General features: G+C 43.5%; 1 protein-coding gene across 2 annotated transcripts in view; it reads left to right on the forward strand.

Annotated features, from left to right (window-relative positions):
- Window positions 1–16658, forward strand: part of GDI2 (GDP dissociation inhibitor 2) — a 39475-nt gene that overhangs the window by 10338 nt on the left and 12479 nt on the right. For both annotated transcript variants that reach the window (XM_087968924.1, XM_087968923.1), the window contains 2 exons: window positions 15387–15494; window positions 16249–16351. In XM_087968924.1, the coding sequence (XP_087825050.1) occupies window positions 15387–15494; window positions 16249–16351 (211 nt within the window). The remainder of the gene's footprint in view (window positions 1–15386; window positions 15495–16248; window positions 16352–16658) is intronic.

A 16658-nucleotide genomic window follows, 5' to 3' on the forward strand; every position in this document is an offset into this window, starting at 1 on the left:
CTTTTACAATTTCTACTTCTAATAAATAATTATAAAATTTTGTTATATTTTTTTGCCTGATCCTAATAAAATTTTATCTAATTGCTGGAGATTATTGTTAATTCCAAATTCTTTCTTGTCCTGTTTATATCTACTTTGAATTTGAAGATATGCCCACTGATCAATTTTTAGTCCCTGCTCTTGAAGTTCTTGCCGCGATTTCAAATTTCCTTGCGTATCCAATATTTAATCATTTTAGTGATCTCCAGATTATTTGGATGAATCACCGCCTCCATTGTTGAAATCCAAATTGGTATTTTTAAAATAGTTTTTTCTGTATTTTCTTCCAATTAGTTCATTTCCAACTTTCATATTTATTCTCTAACCATTGATAAATTATTTCCCATATCATATAATATTCAGTTTGTTCCTTCTCTTTAATTGCAAGTGTTAACCTGTTCATTTCTGCACGTTCTAATGTACCCCCCCCCCCCATTGCTTCTTGTCCTGCTTTCTGGTGCTTTGGGGAATAAGTCAGTCTCCTCTGAGATAACCCCTCAAGTACTTGAAAGACAGCTGTCATGTCCCCCCAAATCTTCCTTTTTGATAAGCTAGACCAAGTCTTCAAACTTGGCAAGTCTAAGACTTGTGGACTACAACTCCCAGAATTCCTGAGCTAACATGACTGGAGGAGGAATTCTGGGAGTTGAAGTCCACAAGTTAAAGCTTAAAGCTGCCAAGTTTGAAGACCCCTGGAATGAATAGGTAGAGAATAGATAGAATAGATAGATAGAATAGATAGAGAGAAAGAGAGAGAGATAGAATAAATAGAGAGAGAGGGACAGAAAGATAGAATAGATATAGATAGATAAAGAGGTGGAATAGAGAGAACAGATAGACAGACAGAATAGATCAAGGATCTTCAAACTTGGCAGCTTTAAGACTTGTGGACTTCAACTCCCAGAATTCCTGAGCTAACATGGCTAGTGGAGGAATTCTGGGAGTTGAAGTCCACAAGACCTACCCAGCTTCCTCAGCCGTTCCTCGTACGATTTAGCCCTGGACTCCCTTTATCAATCTTCGTTGCTCTTCTCTGCACTCTTTTTAGGATCCCAGCATCCTTCTTGTATCATGATAACCAGAACTGGACTCGGTACACGTAGTCCTCCATTTCCAACCGTTTGTTTTCAGGTGCTCTGGCTGGCCAGCACAAATGCCCACAGAGAGGGCTCTGCGTGCCAGAAACCCAAAGACCAGCTGGTCGGTGTACACATGCCTGTTTTTTGGTCGTTTTTATTTGCCAGTTTTGGGGCCTTTTTCGGGCCATTTACAGGCTGTTTGTTTTTCAGGCCAAAAATAGCTAGTTTTTTGGCTGTTTTTCAGGCCATTTGGGGGCACTCTGGCACCTGCGAAGACTAACTGGCCAGTGCAAATACCTACAGGGAGGGCTCTGTGTGCCAGAAACCAGAGCAACTAGTGATGGCGCGCATGCCACAGAGAGGGCTCTGCGTGCCACAGGCTCACCATCATGGTGTAGTAGGGTCTCCTGCTAGGGCAGGGTGGGGGGGGGGTTGGACTAGATCAGTGATCCCCAACCTTTTACGCCGGTCCGGTATCCCCAACCTTTTTATGGCGCGGCCCGGTACCGGCATTAGCTGGGCGCCGCCATCTTTTGATGAAAAAGTGCTTCCGGTGACCTCACCGGAAGCACTTTTTCATCAAAAAGATGGCGGCGCCAGCGCTCGGTGAGCTTTTCCGGATAGAAATGGCTTTCTACCGGAAAAGCTCATCGGAAGCACTTTTCATCAAAAAGATGGCGGCGCCCAGCAAGCCAGCGGCCCAGTAGGACTTGTTCCGCGGACGGTACCGTCCGCGGACCGTGGTTGGGGACCCCTGGACTAGATGACCTACAAGGTCCCTTCCAACTCTGTTATAAACCTGTCTGTCATCCCTTCTCGTGATCTTGATGTGATTGCTTTTTCGATGCAGGCCAGGACTGCGTTGGCTTTTTTTGGAACTGCAGCACACCTGCAGTTTAACTGCGGGGTGATCTGGCAGCCACATCCAGGGGTGGTAAATTTGAGTTTGTCCCAGGAGACTGAAAAATCCGGTTGGTTTCCTTTTCAAGGCCTCTGGAGAAATCCTGCAGGCCTATTTTAACGATCTGCTGAAGCTCCTCCTGTGAAGTGGACGGAGGCTTGGGTTGTAATGCTGCCTCAGCACCTTTGTTTCGAAATCATTATTTGCAAATCATAATCCACTTCCTGAAACGAGAATTGCTGGCAAGGGCAGGAGCTTTAGAACAAAAAGACTATGCAATATCTGAAAATGAATTGTGATTTGCAACAGCTTCTGCAAGAATAAGTTTGCAAGCTGCCCCAGGATTCTTCACTGCATTTTTTTTTTAAAATTGCAAATGAAATACAGGTGGTCCTCAACTTGCAACAGTTCATTTAATGACCAAAGTCAGAATGGCGCTGAAATTTTTTTACCCCACACTTAGCACCGTTGCGGCCTCCCCATAGTCACGGGATTTTCATTCGGACACTTGACAAATGACTCGCGTTTATGACAGTTGCCGCATCCCTGGGCCACACGATCCCCTTTTGTGACCTCCCGTCAAGCAAAGTTGATGAGGGAAAAGCCAGATTCACTTAACAACCGGGGGACTAACTTATCAATGGCAGTGTTTCATTTAACAGCCGTGGCAAGAAAAGTCATACAGTGGGGCAAAACTCACCTAACAAATTTTTCACTTAGCAGTATAAATTTTGGACTCAGTTGTGGTCGTACATGGAGGACTTAACCTGTAAAACAAGCCTCCACTGGTTGAATTTCCAGATATTAATATAATTATGAATAAAATCTAGATGCATCTCTTTCAATATTGCATTGTGCCCAACGCATCAGCTCAAAGCATGTAAAGAAGGAATAAAGTGTCTGGAAAATTAAGCTTCCCCATCTCAATTATATGGACCTTTACTCCTCCAAGACCCAGGGTCCCCAAATGGCCACTTTAAGACTTGTTGTCATACCCTAGGTAGAATCTGACTCTGAGGGAGAGGAAGAACAGCCAACAGGGAGTGGAAGTGTGGCTCTGGAGGTTGTGGAGGAGGCTGGGGAAGGGTAGAGGCCGGCTGGGCAGTCAGAGGAAAAACCAGGACCATCCCCTCTGCATCCTAGGGCACACAGGGAGGAACGGAGAAGGAAACAACTTGGCTTGCGAGAGAGGAAGCGGCCACGATCCCTCCATTGGTTGCAACTGGGGAGAATAGTATATAAGAGAGACGGTTAAAACACAGCGTTGCCAGGAGTAAAGCGTGTGTTATTTTGGGCTGAAGTTATCTTGGTTGGCGTTCTTCCAACAGACTCTGCCTTGTTATCTCCTTGAATTTGGTAAATACTTCTGTCCTGTTGTGGAAATTTCGTCATTGTAGTTTGTTTGGTTTTTTTATTTCACCTCTGCTCATTTAGTTCGGACTATATTGCTTTCTTTTGAAGACTATTTTTGAATAAGTTTTATCCCCAACTGAGAATTATTGAACAGTGGGGCCAAGTTGGAGGCATTAAAGGACTTTTATTTACATTTTGGGTTTTGTTACGTTTGTGTTACACTCCGGGTCATCACACTTGTGGACTTCAACTCCCAGAATTCTTGGAGTTGGAAGCCCACAAGTCTTAAAGTTGCCAAGTTTTGGAGACCTCTGTCCTAGACCATGAAGTCTACTACGGTGTTGCTGGACATTCGATCTTGCTCGTGTGACGTTTTCCCTTGTATGATGGCATGGCTCTCATTTCCTTGAAGGCAACTGGGATGATGCCCTTTTGAGAAAATTAAGTTTATTGTACCTCCTACCTTTGGGGATAATTGCTGGAGATATTAGTGAAGCCTTTGGCATTTCCGTTCCAGGCTGCCTTGGCTAAGTATTGATCGATTCATAAAATCGCAGGGCTGCAAGGGACCCCGGGAGGTCTTCTAGTCCAACCCCCTGCCCGAGGTAAGAGTCCCCATGCCATCCCAAACAAACGGTTGTCCGAATCTTTTCTCGAAAAACTCCAGCGAAGGGAATATTCACAACTCCGGGTTGGGAAGTTATATCATGGATTGTTTTCACTGTCTGGAAATTTCTCCAAACTCTGGATGTGTCTCTTTAGTGGTCTTCCACCCACCCCCTGCTCTGGAGAACGAGTCCACCCTCTACTTCTCTGTGGCAGCCCCTGAAGTAATGGGACTATTATTCCCAGCCCACCCCAAATCCTTGTCTTTCATTAGGCTAGACATAACTAATTCCAGAAATCGTTCTTTCTATGTTTTAGCCTCCTTAGTTCTAGGTTGGTTCTCTCAGTTAGTTCCCATCCACTGCTTCTTGTCCTATCTTGAGGTGCTTTGGAGAATAGGTTGACCCCTTATTTGGGGCAGCCCCTCAAATGTTGGAAGGCTGCTATCGTGTCTCCCCTGGTCCTTCTCTTCACTAGACTAGCCAGGCCCAGTTCCTGCAACTGTTCTTCGTATGTTTGAGCCTTCAATCATCCCCTAATCATCCTGGTTGCTCTTCAAGAGTCTCAACCTCTTTTTTTACAGTGTGGTGACCAAAACTGGATGCAGGGCTCTAGGTGTGGCTTTACTAAGGCTTTACAGAGTGGTTGTATACTTGGATTGGTGTACCAGCTTATATGTTCAGGTGATCCTCAGCTTACAAACACCATTGAGCCTCCAATTCCCATTGCAAAGCAAGACACTTGTAAAGTGAGTTTTGCCCCGTTTTACGTCCTGCCTTGCCACAGTTGTTAAGAAAGTCAGATCACTTTAGTTGTTAAATCAGTGTTGGTAAATCAGGTTGGTAAGTGAATCTGGCTTCCTCCATTGACTTCACTTGTTGGAAGGTCACAAGGGGATCGCACGACCCCGGGGGACACTGCAACTGTCATAAATAAGAGCCAGTTGCCAGGCATCCAAATCCCGTGACCCACTGCAACAGTCGTAAGTGTGAAAAACTTCACTTGGATTGGAGACACACACAAACCCTCCCTGGTCTCAATGAAAAGCTCACACAGATTTTAAGACTTTTGTTCCTGGGCCTACATGAACAGATGCTTCTCTTGCGGCAAAGTTACACAGAGGAAACAGATTGCATGACTCATGAAGTTCTGTAGAAGTTATATAGCAGCAAAGTTGCTCGTTGTGTTCAGAGCCCGCCCCTGGTAAATTTTTAAATATTTAATGCAGCATGTATGATGAATGTATTATTATGATGACTTTGATCATGATTTATCACTTGTAGCTTTTATGTACACTGAGAGCTTCTGCACCGAAGACAAATTCCTTGTATGTCCAATCACACTTGGCCAATAAAGAATTCTCTTCTCTTCTAATTCTTATTCTATTCTTATTCTATTCTATTCTATTCTATTCTTACTCTACTCTATTCTTACTCTACTCTATACTCTGTACTCTATATATTCTTTTCCATTCTATTCTATTCTCATTCCATTCTATACCTACTCTACTCTATACTCTCTACTCTACTCTATACTTTCTACTATACTCTATACTCTCTACTCTACTCTACTCTACTCTACTCTACTCTACTCTACTCTACTCTACTCTTTTCCATTCCATTCTCTTCTCTATTCTATTCTATTCTTATTCTATTCTAATTCTATTCTATTCTATTCTATTCTATTCTATTCTATTCTATTCTATTCCATTCTATTCTTACTCTACTCTATACTCTCTACTCTCTACTCTATATTCTTTTCCATTCCATTCTATTCTATTCTCATTCCATTCTATACCTACTCTACTCTACTCTATACTCTCTACTCTACTTTCTACTCTACTCTACTCTACTCTACTCTACTCCATTCTCTTCTCTTCTCTATTCTTATTCTATTCTAGTAGTATTTAAAGTCCTAATACTTTTAATAAATATGCTGTGGGTCTTCTCGGACTCCCTTGAACGTAAATCTCTGAACTGAAGAATATTCAGCATACAGGTAGGCCTCAATTTATGGCCACAATGAGAAGCAGAATTCCCATTGCTAAGCAAGATGGTCGTTCAGTGAATTGAACCTGATTTTACTACCTTATTCTGCCACGGTTGAATGGGAGGACTGTGATGGTCAGTTATGTCGCTTTTTTTTTTTAGTGCTGTCTAACTTCGGCCACTAAGTGAACAATTGTAAGCTGAGGACCATTTGTGGCTGGGCCATAAGCAGGCTTGCTAACGTGGTTGTGGCTGGGAGGAAGCTGTCTAGTGGAGCAGACAGAAAAAAATACTTGTAGCTCAGGGTTGAACTGTGGGGTCTTAAGTACTTGCTGAGCTGGGTGGTTTCCTTGCAGATGTTTTATGACCCAACTAGGGAACATCTTCAGTGTTAGAAAGGAGTGGGGTTTGTGGAGAGGAGGAGGAGCAGGAAGAAGACTGTAGGGTCCTACCTAGGTGCTCTCTGAGCTTGGTGGTTTTCATGCAGATGTTTCACGACCTAGCCAGGTAACACCATCAGTGCTATAGAAGATTTGTGAAGAGGAGGAGGAAAGTGAGGTGCAGCACTGTTTGTGTATATGCTTTGTAGTTGCTTCTCCTGGTGTCCTCATTGTTAAGGTGCTTGTCAGCTGTTTAGAATCCTCTTTCTGGGTAATTGATAAAACTGAAGGGGGAAAAAATTCAAATTGCAATATAATCTATATATATAAAAGTGAAATACAATTCTCGCATCATCACAAAATCTCTGAAATTTGGCACGTATGTTCCTCTTGGCTTCTAGGGGCTCACTAAGAAGGGATTTTTCTAAATGACCATCAGAGCATTTAGAGCAAGGGTGTCCAACCTTGGCAACTTTAAGACTTGTGGACTTCAACTCCCAGAATTCCTCAGCCAGCTTTGCAATATTATTATTATTAACACACTCTGATGCTAAGGAGTTCTACTCCCCCTCCCTACCTGAAAAAAAAGAAATCTCTTCCAAAGGCAAAACACAAGCAGAGGAGTTTCCGTTTCCGTTTCAGTTTCACAGCAGCAAGCAGCTTCAGTACAGAACAGTTGAGCTAAGCCACGCCCAGGCTCCTTGCTGTCTCCTCCTTGCTCACACAGCAAATATTGCTTCAGTTTCCAAACAGCCCTCAACTCTCCCACACACCGACAGGACGCTAGCCAGATGAATACCGATGGATGCTGGTAGGCAGAGGCACAATTCCTCCTCCCCTTATTTTCTTCCCGAAAAACTAAGCCTGACCACATAGTTTTGTAGCGAAGCACGGGGATCGAGCTAGTGAAAGCCTAATCTTTGCAATCCGTATTTTCCTTTCCTGTTTTTCCCTTTCACCTGGAATTGTGATGGTTGCGATAGCTGCTTAATCTTGGAACCCCTGACAATAATACAGGGAATTGTCCGTTGTGGTTCGGCTCAATCATTAACCATCTTAGGTCACTTCTTGTACCTTCTTTTATGCAGCCCATCTAACTTTCCATGAGGCAGCTAACCATGATACGGAGGTTTATCCCTATGGCTTTGATCTGAAGGAGGCTTGATTGCCCCTAGTCTGTGAGTCACGCCCAGAATCGAGCCCCAAATTTCCATTGCTTAAGCGAGACGGTCGTTAAGTGAATCACGCCTCATTCTACAAATCTTTCTTGCCACCCTTGTGAAGCAAATCATTGCAGTTGTTAATTGAGTGACATGGTTGTTAAGCGCTTCTGGCTTCCCTGTAGGGATGCTGCAACAGTTTGTGTGAAAAACGGCCATAAAGTCCCTTTTTTCATTTGTAAGTCCAAATGGTCATTGTAAGTTCAAATGGTCACTCAGCGAATGGTTGTAAGTTGAGGACTACCTGTATAAGGTGATGCGGTCAGTGCTTCCATCAAAAGTCTGCCCTAGCCATGAAACTCCTGTCTTAGAAATCAAAATATGGCAATTAGTTTTTAAGGAAATTAGTTTGCATGGAAGTATTTCTAAATCATGGTCACTTTAAAGCTGGGTGGACTTCAACTCCCAGCATTCCCTAGCCAGCAAAACTTTAAGCTGGGTGGACTTCAACTCCCAGCATTCCTAGCCAGCAAAACTTTTAAGCTGGGTGGACTTCAACTCCCAGCATTCCCTAGCCAGCAAAACTTTAAGCCGGGTGGACTTCAACTCCCAGCATTCCTTAGCCAGCAAAACTTTAAGCTGGGTGGACTTCAACTCCCAGCATTCCCTAGCCAGCAAAACTTTAAGCCGGGTGGACTTCAATCCCAGCATTCCCTAGCCAGCAAAACTTTAAGCCGGGTGGACTTCAACTCCCAGCATTCCCTAGCCAGCAAAACTTTAAGCCGGGTGGACTTCAACTCCCAGCATTCCCTAGCCAGCAAAACTTTAAGCTGGGTGGACTTCAACTCCCAGCATTCCCTAGCCAGCAAAACTTTAAGCTGGGTGGACTTCAACTCCCAGCTTTGCTGGCTAGGGAATGCTGGGAAATGAAGTTCACCCACCTTAAAGTGACCAAGACTGAGAAACATTGGCATAAATAAAACATTGGTCTTCTAGCAATATTGCTTTCTTTATCTCCTGGCTGACCTCTGGGGAATTTTTCTTCCATGGGCTGTAGAAATCTTAAATAAGTAATTCTCAAGTTATGACCCCAATTGAGGTCAACATTTCTGCTGCTAAGCGAGACAGTCGTTATAAGGGAATTTGGCTCCATTCTGCAAACCTTCCTTGCCCACAGTTCTCAAAGCAAATCACTGCAGTTGCAAACTTGGCAACACCATTGTTGGCTCATCATTGCCATTGCTTGTCAGAAGGTCGCAAAAGGGGATCACACGACCCCGGGATATGGCAGCGGTCATCAATGTGAATAAGTCCCCAAGTACCTTTCTTCAGTGCCATTGTAACTTTGAATGGACACTAAGTGAATAGTTGTAAATTGTGAATAAGCTGTAACCCAAATCTGATTTGGGATTGGAAAAGGGGATTGGATCCCTCTCTGTTCCACAACACAATTATAATTTCCCCACTTCATTATTATACATACCCATCTCTTGTAAAAATTTACGTTAATATACAGTACTATACTTTATATACATTTATCTATAGTTATCTTAATTTTATTTCCTATTTTCCAGCCAAATATACTACATATCCCAAATCTCATGATATTCCGACTCTTCTTTATCTTTTAATTTTAGAGGCAATCTTATCCATTTCAGCATAGTCCCAAGATTTTTTGAATCACCAATTGCTCAGCACAGGAATGCTATTATGCTTCCAACATCGTGCATATGTTCATCTTGCCGCAGTTAGTAGGTGTAATAAAGTAGGTGTAATAAAATATATTTAGTCTTTTTCTTGTATTTTTTTTTTAAAAAATATTCCTAACATAAATAACTCCGGTTCCAATTCTATTTGTTCTTTTACTATTTCTTGTAACCCAATATCTGATTTTTGTCCAGTATCTTTGGGCTTTAGGGCAGGGCCACCACATATGATCAAAAGTGCCTTGGGCTTTTTTTTTACACGTCCAGCATGCCAGGTTCATCTCCTTCCCTCTCTTAAATGGAAAGAATTCCAGCCTACAAAATCGGTTGCCGTCGGGTGAGAGACGCTCTTGCAAGTCGGATTTGACAGGCTCTTCCCTCCCTGTACATTTCCCATTTGCTTGAGCAAATCCTGCTGTTGCAATTTCGTCTCAGCCGGCGGGGTTTGGATTGCCAGGGTGCGCCAAGTTGTGGCTTTCCTGCAGTCTGCAAAAAGTCAGGTGCTTTTGCAGAGCCCTTCAGAAAAGGAGGCCGTCGCTTAAGCCTCCCGGCTTCGTTAAAATTTGATTTTTTTTTCAACTACGAGGCAGGAACAGGGAAGGCCTCACGGGCAGGAATCGACTTGCCTGCTTCTTAGCAAACACCCCTGCTAGCTTTAAACTTCTGCTGTGCCAGCTTGAAGCTGCATTGGGAGGGATTTTGAGGTGGGGGTGTATGTGTGTGTGTGTGAGAGAGAGAGAGAGAAATTGGGATTCCTCCTACATTGAGGAGGGCGGAGGAATTCTGGGAGTTGAGTCTTAATTTTACAAAGACCCTAGATTTGAGTTTTTGCTCCAGTTAGCTGCTATTTTGCACATTCTGTATTTTCGACATTCTGGATCAGAGGTCCCCAAACTTGGCAACTGTAAGACTTGTGGAATTCAACTCCCAGAATTCTCAGTTGAGGTCCACAAGTCTTAAAGTGGCCAAGTTGGAGACCTCTGTTCTTGATAGCACATCACTTAAAATGCAGACAGGAGAATTTGGCTTAATCCCATTTTGCGCTTCCATCAGAAATACAGGGTTTGAGACTCTCCCAGGCTTAACCTGCCCTTGAAATGTGGCCGTTGTTCCCATTCTCTCCCGTTTACAATAAAGAAAAAAAAAGGTTAAGGATGCACTTATTTGGAGCGAGAATTCTCTTGACTTTATTTTGGGAGATTAATTGTAGGGAGTTGCAGTGGAAGGATAAGTGTGAATAAGTGTCCGAATTTTGATAGAATAGAATAGAATAGAATTCTTTATTGGTCAGATGTGATTTTGGACACACAAGGAATTTGTCTTTGGTGCAAATGCTCTCAGTGTACATAAAAGAAAAGATACATTCGTCAAAAGACAAGAATCATCAGGTGCAACACTTAATAATAGTCATAGGGTACAGTAATAGAATAGAATAGAATAGAATAGAATAGCAAATAGAATCATAAGGTACTTTGTAAATAGTTGGACAGTGTTGAGGGAATTATTTGTTTAGAAGAGTGATGGCATTCGGGAAAAAACTCCTTGTGTCTAATTGTTCTGGTGCGCAGGGCTCTATAGTGCCGTTTTGAGGGTAGGAGTTGAAACAATTTATGTTCATGATGTGAGGGGTCTCTAGATATTTTCACAGCCCTCTTTTTGACTCGTGCAGGATACAGGTCCTCCATGGAAGGCAGGTTGGTAGTAACTGCTTTTTCTGCAGTCCTAATTACTCTCTGAAGTCTGTGTCTGTTTTGTGGGGTTGCAGAACCAAACCAGACAATTATAGAGGTGTAGATGACAGACTCAATAATTCCTCTGTAGAACTGGATCAGCAGCTCCTTGGGCAGTTTGAGCTTTCTGGGTTGGCACAGACAGAACATTTTGTTGTTGGGCTTTTTTGATGACGTTTTTGATGTTAGGTGTCCATTTCAGGTCTTGATTGTGTGAACATGGTCATAAGTCCTTTTCTCCAGTGCCATTGTAACTTCGAATTGCCGCTAAACGAATTGTGATAAGTCCAGAACTACATGGTTCCTTTACCGTTGCTCTCTTGCAGACAGAATCTTGCCAGATTCGAGCAATCATTTGCAAAATGGTCAGGAACACCCTGTGAATTGCTCTTGTCTGGCCTGCCAGACAAATCCAAGTCCAGCTGTCTCTTTGCACCCGGGCAGAGAGCCCCTCCCTCTTCCAAATCTGGACTACATCCCAACGCAACAGCTGTGTTTAACGGAGGAAGTGTGGCAGGGTTTGTGGTGGCCTTACCAGAAGGCAGGAAGGCATAGAATAACAAGAGTTGGACGGCAGCTTGGAGGCCTTCTAGTCCAGCCCCCTGGCTTGAGCGGGAGAGATTATGCTCTCTCAGGCATAACTGTCCGGTTCTTGAAAACCTCCAGTGTTGGTGCACCCACAACTCCCAGTTTCTTCTTAAAAACTTCCACTGGTCCTCCCTGTCAGGAAATTTCTCCTTAGTTCCAGGTTGCTTCTCTCCTTGATTGGTTTCCACCTGTTGCTTCTTGTCCTGCCCTCAGGGGCTTTGGAAAATAGGTTGACACCCTCAACCTTCCTTCCTTCCTTCCTCCCTCCCTTCCTCCCTCCCCTTCCTCCCTCCTCTCCCTTCCTTCCTTCCTTCCTTCCTTCCTTCCTTCCTTCCTTCCTTCCTTCCTTCCTTCCTTCCTTCCTTCCTTCCTCTATCTCTCTCTCATCTATCATCCACCTATCCTGCCTGTCTTAAATCTATCTATCATCTATCTACCCATCCACCTACATACCTATCTACTCTATCTATCTATCCACCTACATACCTATCTACTCTATCTATCTATCTATCTATCTATCTATCTATCTATCTATCTATCTATCTATCTATCTAATCTCTCTACCATTATCTCTATATCTCTATCATCTATCATCCACCCATCCATCTATCTATCTATCTGTCTGTCTGTCTGTCTGTCTATCTATCTATCTATCTATCTATCTATCTATCTATCTATCTATCTATCTATCTATTTATCTATCTATCATCTATCTACCCATCCACCTATCTATCTATCTATCTATCTATCTATCTATCTATACTTCCTGCCTACCTGCCTGCCTCCCTGCCTATCTATCTATCTATTTATCTATCTATCTATTCATCTATCTATCCATCCACCTACATACCTATCTACTCTATCTATCTATCCACCTACATACCTATCTACTCTATCTATCTATCTATCTGTCTGTCTGTCTGTCTGTCTGTCTATCTATCTATCTATTTATCTATCTATCTATCTATCTATCTATCTATCTATCTATCTATCTATCTATCTATCTATCTAGTCCATCCATCCATCTAATTTATTTACTGCCCATCTGGGTGGCTTTCAGCCTTTACAAATCAAAATCCTAACAGACAAACATTTCAAAAACAGTAACAATAGAGACCAGATGTTGGGGAATTGCTTAGGCTGGTCCTTCCCTAGAGCAGCGGAGTGGGCAACCTTTACAACCCACGGACTTTAACTGCCAGAATTCCCCAGCCAGCCACGTTCTAGGGCAGAGGTCTCCAAATTTAGCCACTTTAAGACTTGCGGACATCAACTCCCAGATTTCTCCAGCCACCATAGCCTAGCTGGCTGGAGAATTCTGGGAGTTGAAGTCCGCAAGTCTTAAAGTGGCCACGTTTGGGGACCCCTGTTCTAGGGGTGAATCCATGGTGGCGAAATGAACCTTCAGGAGAGGTTGGGGAAGGGCAGAGGACGAGCGTTCAGCGTGGGCGGTCAGCCCTCCCCCTGTTTCCGCAGGGCGGGTGTAGTCCTGGCAGGAGAACCTCTCCCAGGTGGGCAGAGGAGCCAGCCCTGGTGGGTGTTGACCCCCTTGCCAAATGCAAGTTCGGAACAGCGCAGGGAAGTTGAAAGCGTAAGGCTGAGAGGAAGGGTTGCGGTGAACAGCAGTCACCCTCTTGGGTGTCCCGCCTCGTTGAGCAATGCCAAAACAGGAAGGGGGAAGGAAAACAGAGCAAAATCACTGGAAAAAGACCTCGGTGGACCTTAAGGCCGGACATCCACCCCAGGGCGTAGAATCCTGGAAGCTGAACTCCGCCTTCTCGTGATCGAACGGGTTCAGTTGAAATCGATCTCTTTGGGGGCAACTTCCAGCCTGGCAAGCAGCTTGGAAGTCTACTGGGAGGGAGGGAAGGAAAAGAAGGAAGGAAGGAAGGAAGGAAGGAAAAGGAAGGAAGGAAGGAGGAAGGGTGGAAGAAGACAGGAAGGAATGAGGAAGGAAGAAGAAAAAAGAAAGGAAGAGTAAAGGAAGAAAGACAAAGTGGAAGAAGACAGGAAGGAATGAGGGAAGGAAGAAAGGAAAAAAGAAAGGAAGAGTAAAGGGAAGGAAGAAAGAAAAAGGAAGGAGGGAAGGAAGGACGGAAGAGAGGGAAGGAAGGGTGGAAAGAAGGAAAGAAGGAAGGGTGGAAGGAAGAAGAAGAAGACAGGAAGGAATGGGAAGGAAGATAGGAAAAAGAAAGGAAGAGTTAAAGAAAGAAAGGAAGGAAGGAAGGAAGAGAAAGGAGGAAGGGTGGAAGGAAGGAAGAAATGAAGGAAGGAAGGAAGAAGACAGAAAGGAATGAGGGAAGGAAGGGTGAAGGAAGGAAGAAGATGGGAAGGAATGAGGGAAGGAAGATAGGAAAAAGAAGGAAGAGTAAAAGGAAGAAAGACAAAGGAATGAGGAAGGAAGGAAGGAAGAGAAAGGAGGAAGGGTGGAAAGGAAGAAGACAAAGGAATGAGGGAAGGAAGGAAGGAAGAGAAAGGAGGAAAGGTGGAAGAAATGGAGAAGACAGACGGAAGAAAGAAAAAAGGGAGGAAGAAGAGAGAAAGAAAGAAAAGAGGAAGCAAAGAAAGAAGAGAGAGAGGAGGGATTAAGTTTACCAACTAATTGACCCATATTGTTTGTCAGGCAAAGGCAGGTAATTTTCTCCCCCAAAGCAGTAAATTTCACTAAATTTCCTTCTTGGAGCAAAGTCCTATTTGCTCTGCTTGTCAGCGTGCGTGTTTTCTTTCACTGTCCCCCCAGTTAAGAATTGTGTTATAATATCCAGTTGGGAAGAAGAAGAAGAAATACAAACAAGTTCTATTATTTGTAAGCATCCCCACCCCCCTCCATCCACTTAACTTTCTACCTCTTTTAGATTTACAACCCCAGTTGAGACCAATATTTCCCTTTGCTAAGCAAGCCGGTTGTTAAGGGAGCTGGGTTACGGTTTTAGGACCACTTTGCCATAACTTATAGTTATTAAGTGAGTCGGTTGTTAAGCGAATCTGGCATCTGTTTAACTTTGCTGGTGGAAATCTGCCTGTGGCCCCAGGATGCTGCAGTGGTTGTAAATAATGTATTGCTTGTATATGGATGCTCTGATGGTCGTAAGCGTGAGTTGTGGCCCGTTGTAAGTCCCTTTCCTTCAGTCCTGTTGCAACTTGGCATTCGCTAAACGAGGACCACCCAAACTATTTCAGCCTTGGCAACCTGGCACATGCAGGGAACTGGTGTTGGGGGAGGGGGGGAAATATACAAACTACTTATAAGCACTGGTGTTGAAATGTATGTTTAGTTACGGGTTTATTGATGGATAATATTATGGGTATTTAAAGGAATTTTTAAAAAAACATCATTTTAACCTCTCTTCCTTTCTAAAGCTACAGATGAAATTGAAAACAGGATATGTTTTAAAAGGAAATATTTTGAATTTGGCAGAAAAGGATGCTTGGGATTTTTCTCATTATCCCAGGTTTTGGGGGAAATCTGGAGAAATTCCAGAGGTGATTTATTCCTGTTGCTCCCTCTCCACCTCTCCAGAGCCCCCAAAGGAGGGTCCTATCTTTCCAATCAATCTATTTTTTCCAGAAACACAATGTGGCACCAACAAACCCCGAAAACTGCAAATAAGATTGCAGTTATATTTAAAAACCCCAGGTATAGTCTAGGAAGAACCGATTGGTTGCAACAGTAAGAAGACCAGGTGTTTTCCTAGTTGCCATGCTGCACCTGTTCCCCCATGACAGTTTTGGGATGGGCACCTGCTAGACTTTGAGCAATAATACCCTGAATGTGTCCTTGTGGTTGGTGGACCTCTTGAGCCCCTCGTGATAGTTGGGGAGTCCTTCATTTTGTTCCTGGATCTGTTCTCTGCAGGAATGTATTCTCTCCGGCATCATGTCCGTCAATGGCAAGAAAGTTCTGCACATGGATCGGAACTCTTACTATGGAGGGGAAAGTGCTTCAATTACACCCCTGGAAGATGTGAGTATTCCTTCCTCCCTTTCTTTCTTTCTTTCTTTCTTTCTTTCTTTCTTTCTTTCTTTCTTTCTTTCTTTCTTTCTTTCTTTCTTTCTTTCTTTCTTTCTTTCTTTCTTTCTCCTCTCCCTCCCCTTCTTTCTCTTTGTTTATTTCTCTTTCTCTTTTTCTCTCTCTCACTTTCTCTTTCTCCCTTTTTCTTTTTCCCTTTTCTTTCTTGCTCTTTCTCTTTCCTTTCTCTTTCTTTTTTCTCACACTTTCTCGCTTCTTTCTCTTTTTCCCTTTTTCTTTTCTCTCGTTCTTTCTTTTTCTCATTCACACTTTCTCTTTCTCCCTTTTTCTTTCTTTCTTTTTCTCTTTCCCATTTTTTCTTTTATCTCTTGCTTGCTCTTCTTTTTCTTTCTTACATTTTCTCTCACACTTTCTCCCTTTTTCTTTCTTTCTCTCCTTTCCCCCTTTTTCTTTTCTCTCTTTCTTGTTCTTTCTCTTTCTCTCCTTTTCTCTTTCTCTGTTTTGTTTCCTTCCTTCCTTCCTTCCTTCCTTCCTTCCTTCCTTCCTTCCTCCCTCCCTCCATCCATCCCTTCCTTACTCCCTCCCTCCCTTCTCCATTGAAAGACCTAAGGATGATTGGTAAGATGGTGGTGTGGAGCTATCAACCACCCTTCCCTCAGCTTGGTTCCTTTTTGGGGGGAAGACATTTCTTCCTGGGTGGGTGAGCTGCACAATCTCATCCTAACTCTTACCCTCTTCTTCCTGAAAGTTATACAAAAGATGGCTTCGCGCTCCAGGAACAATACTGGAGTCGATGGGCCGAGGAAGAGACTGGAATGTCGACCTGATCCCCAAATTCCTCATGGCCTGTGGTGAGTGGCTAGAAACAGCTCTGTTATTCCGTTACTTTCATTCCTGTCCTGCTTTTCGTCCTGTAGTGTTCTGACCTAGGCTTCCCCAACGGCACAAAGCTGACTCCTCGTCCCGATAAAACCCCTTTTATTTAGTTTACAGTGAATTCCCCTCCAGCAAAGTCCTGGCAAACAGCCTTTCATGAGGTTGCACAACTACAGATTTTTTTTTATCAGGCTTGGAGAGTGGCTAGGCCAATAGCTTCCAAACGCCATGCTATAGCAGCAATGACTTGGCGAGATGTCAGGAACAGATCTTCACCCTAAT

The sequence above is a fragment of the Notechis scutatus genome, chromosome 6 (assembly GCF_049901735.1).
Source record: "Notechis scutatus isolate UNSWTSFEM ecotype Mainland chromosome 6, rNotScu1.2, whole genome shotgun sequence".
Lineage (NCBI taxonomy): Eukaryota > Metazoa > Chordata > Lepidosauria > Squamata > Elapidae > Notechis > Notechis scutatus.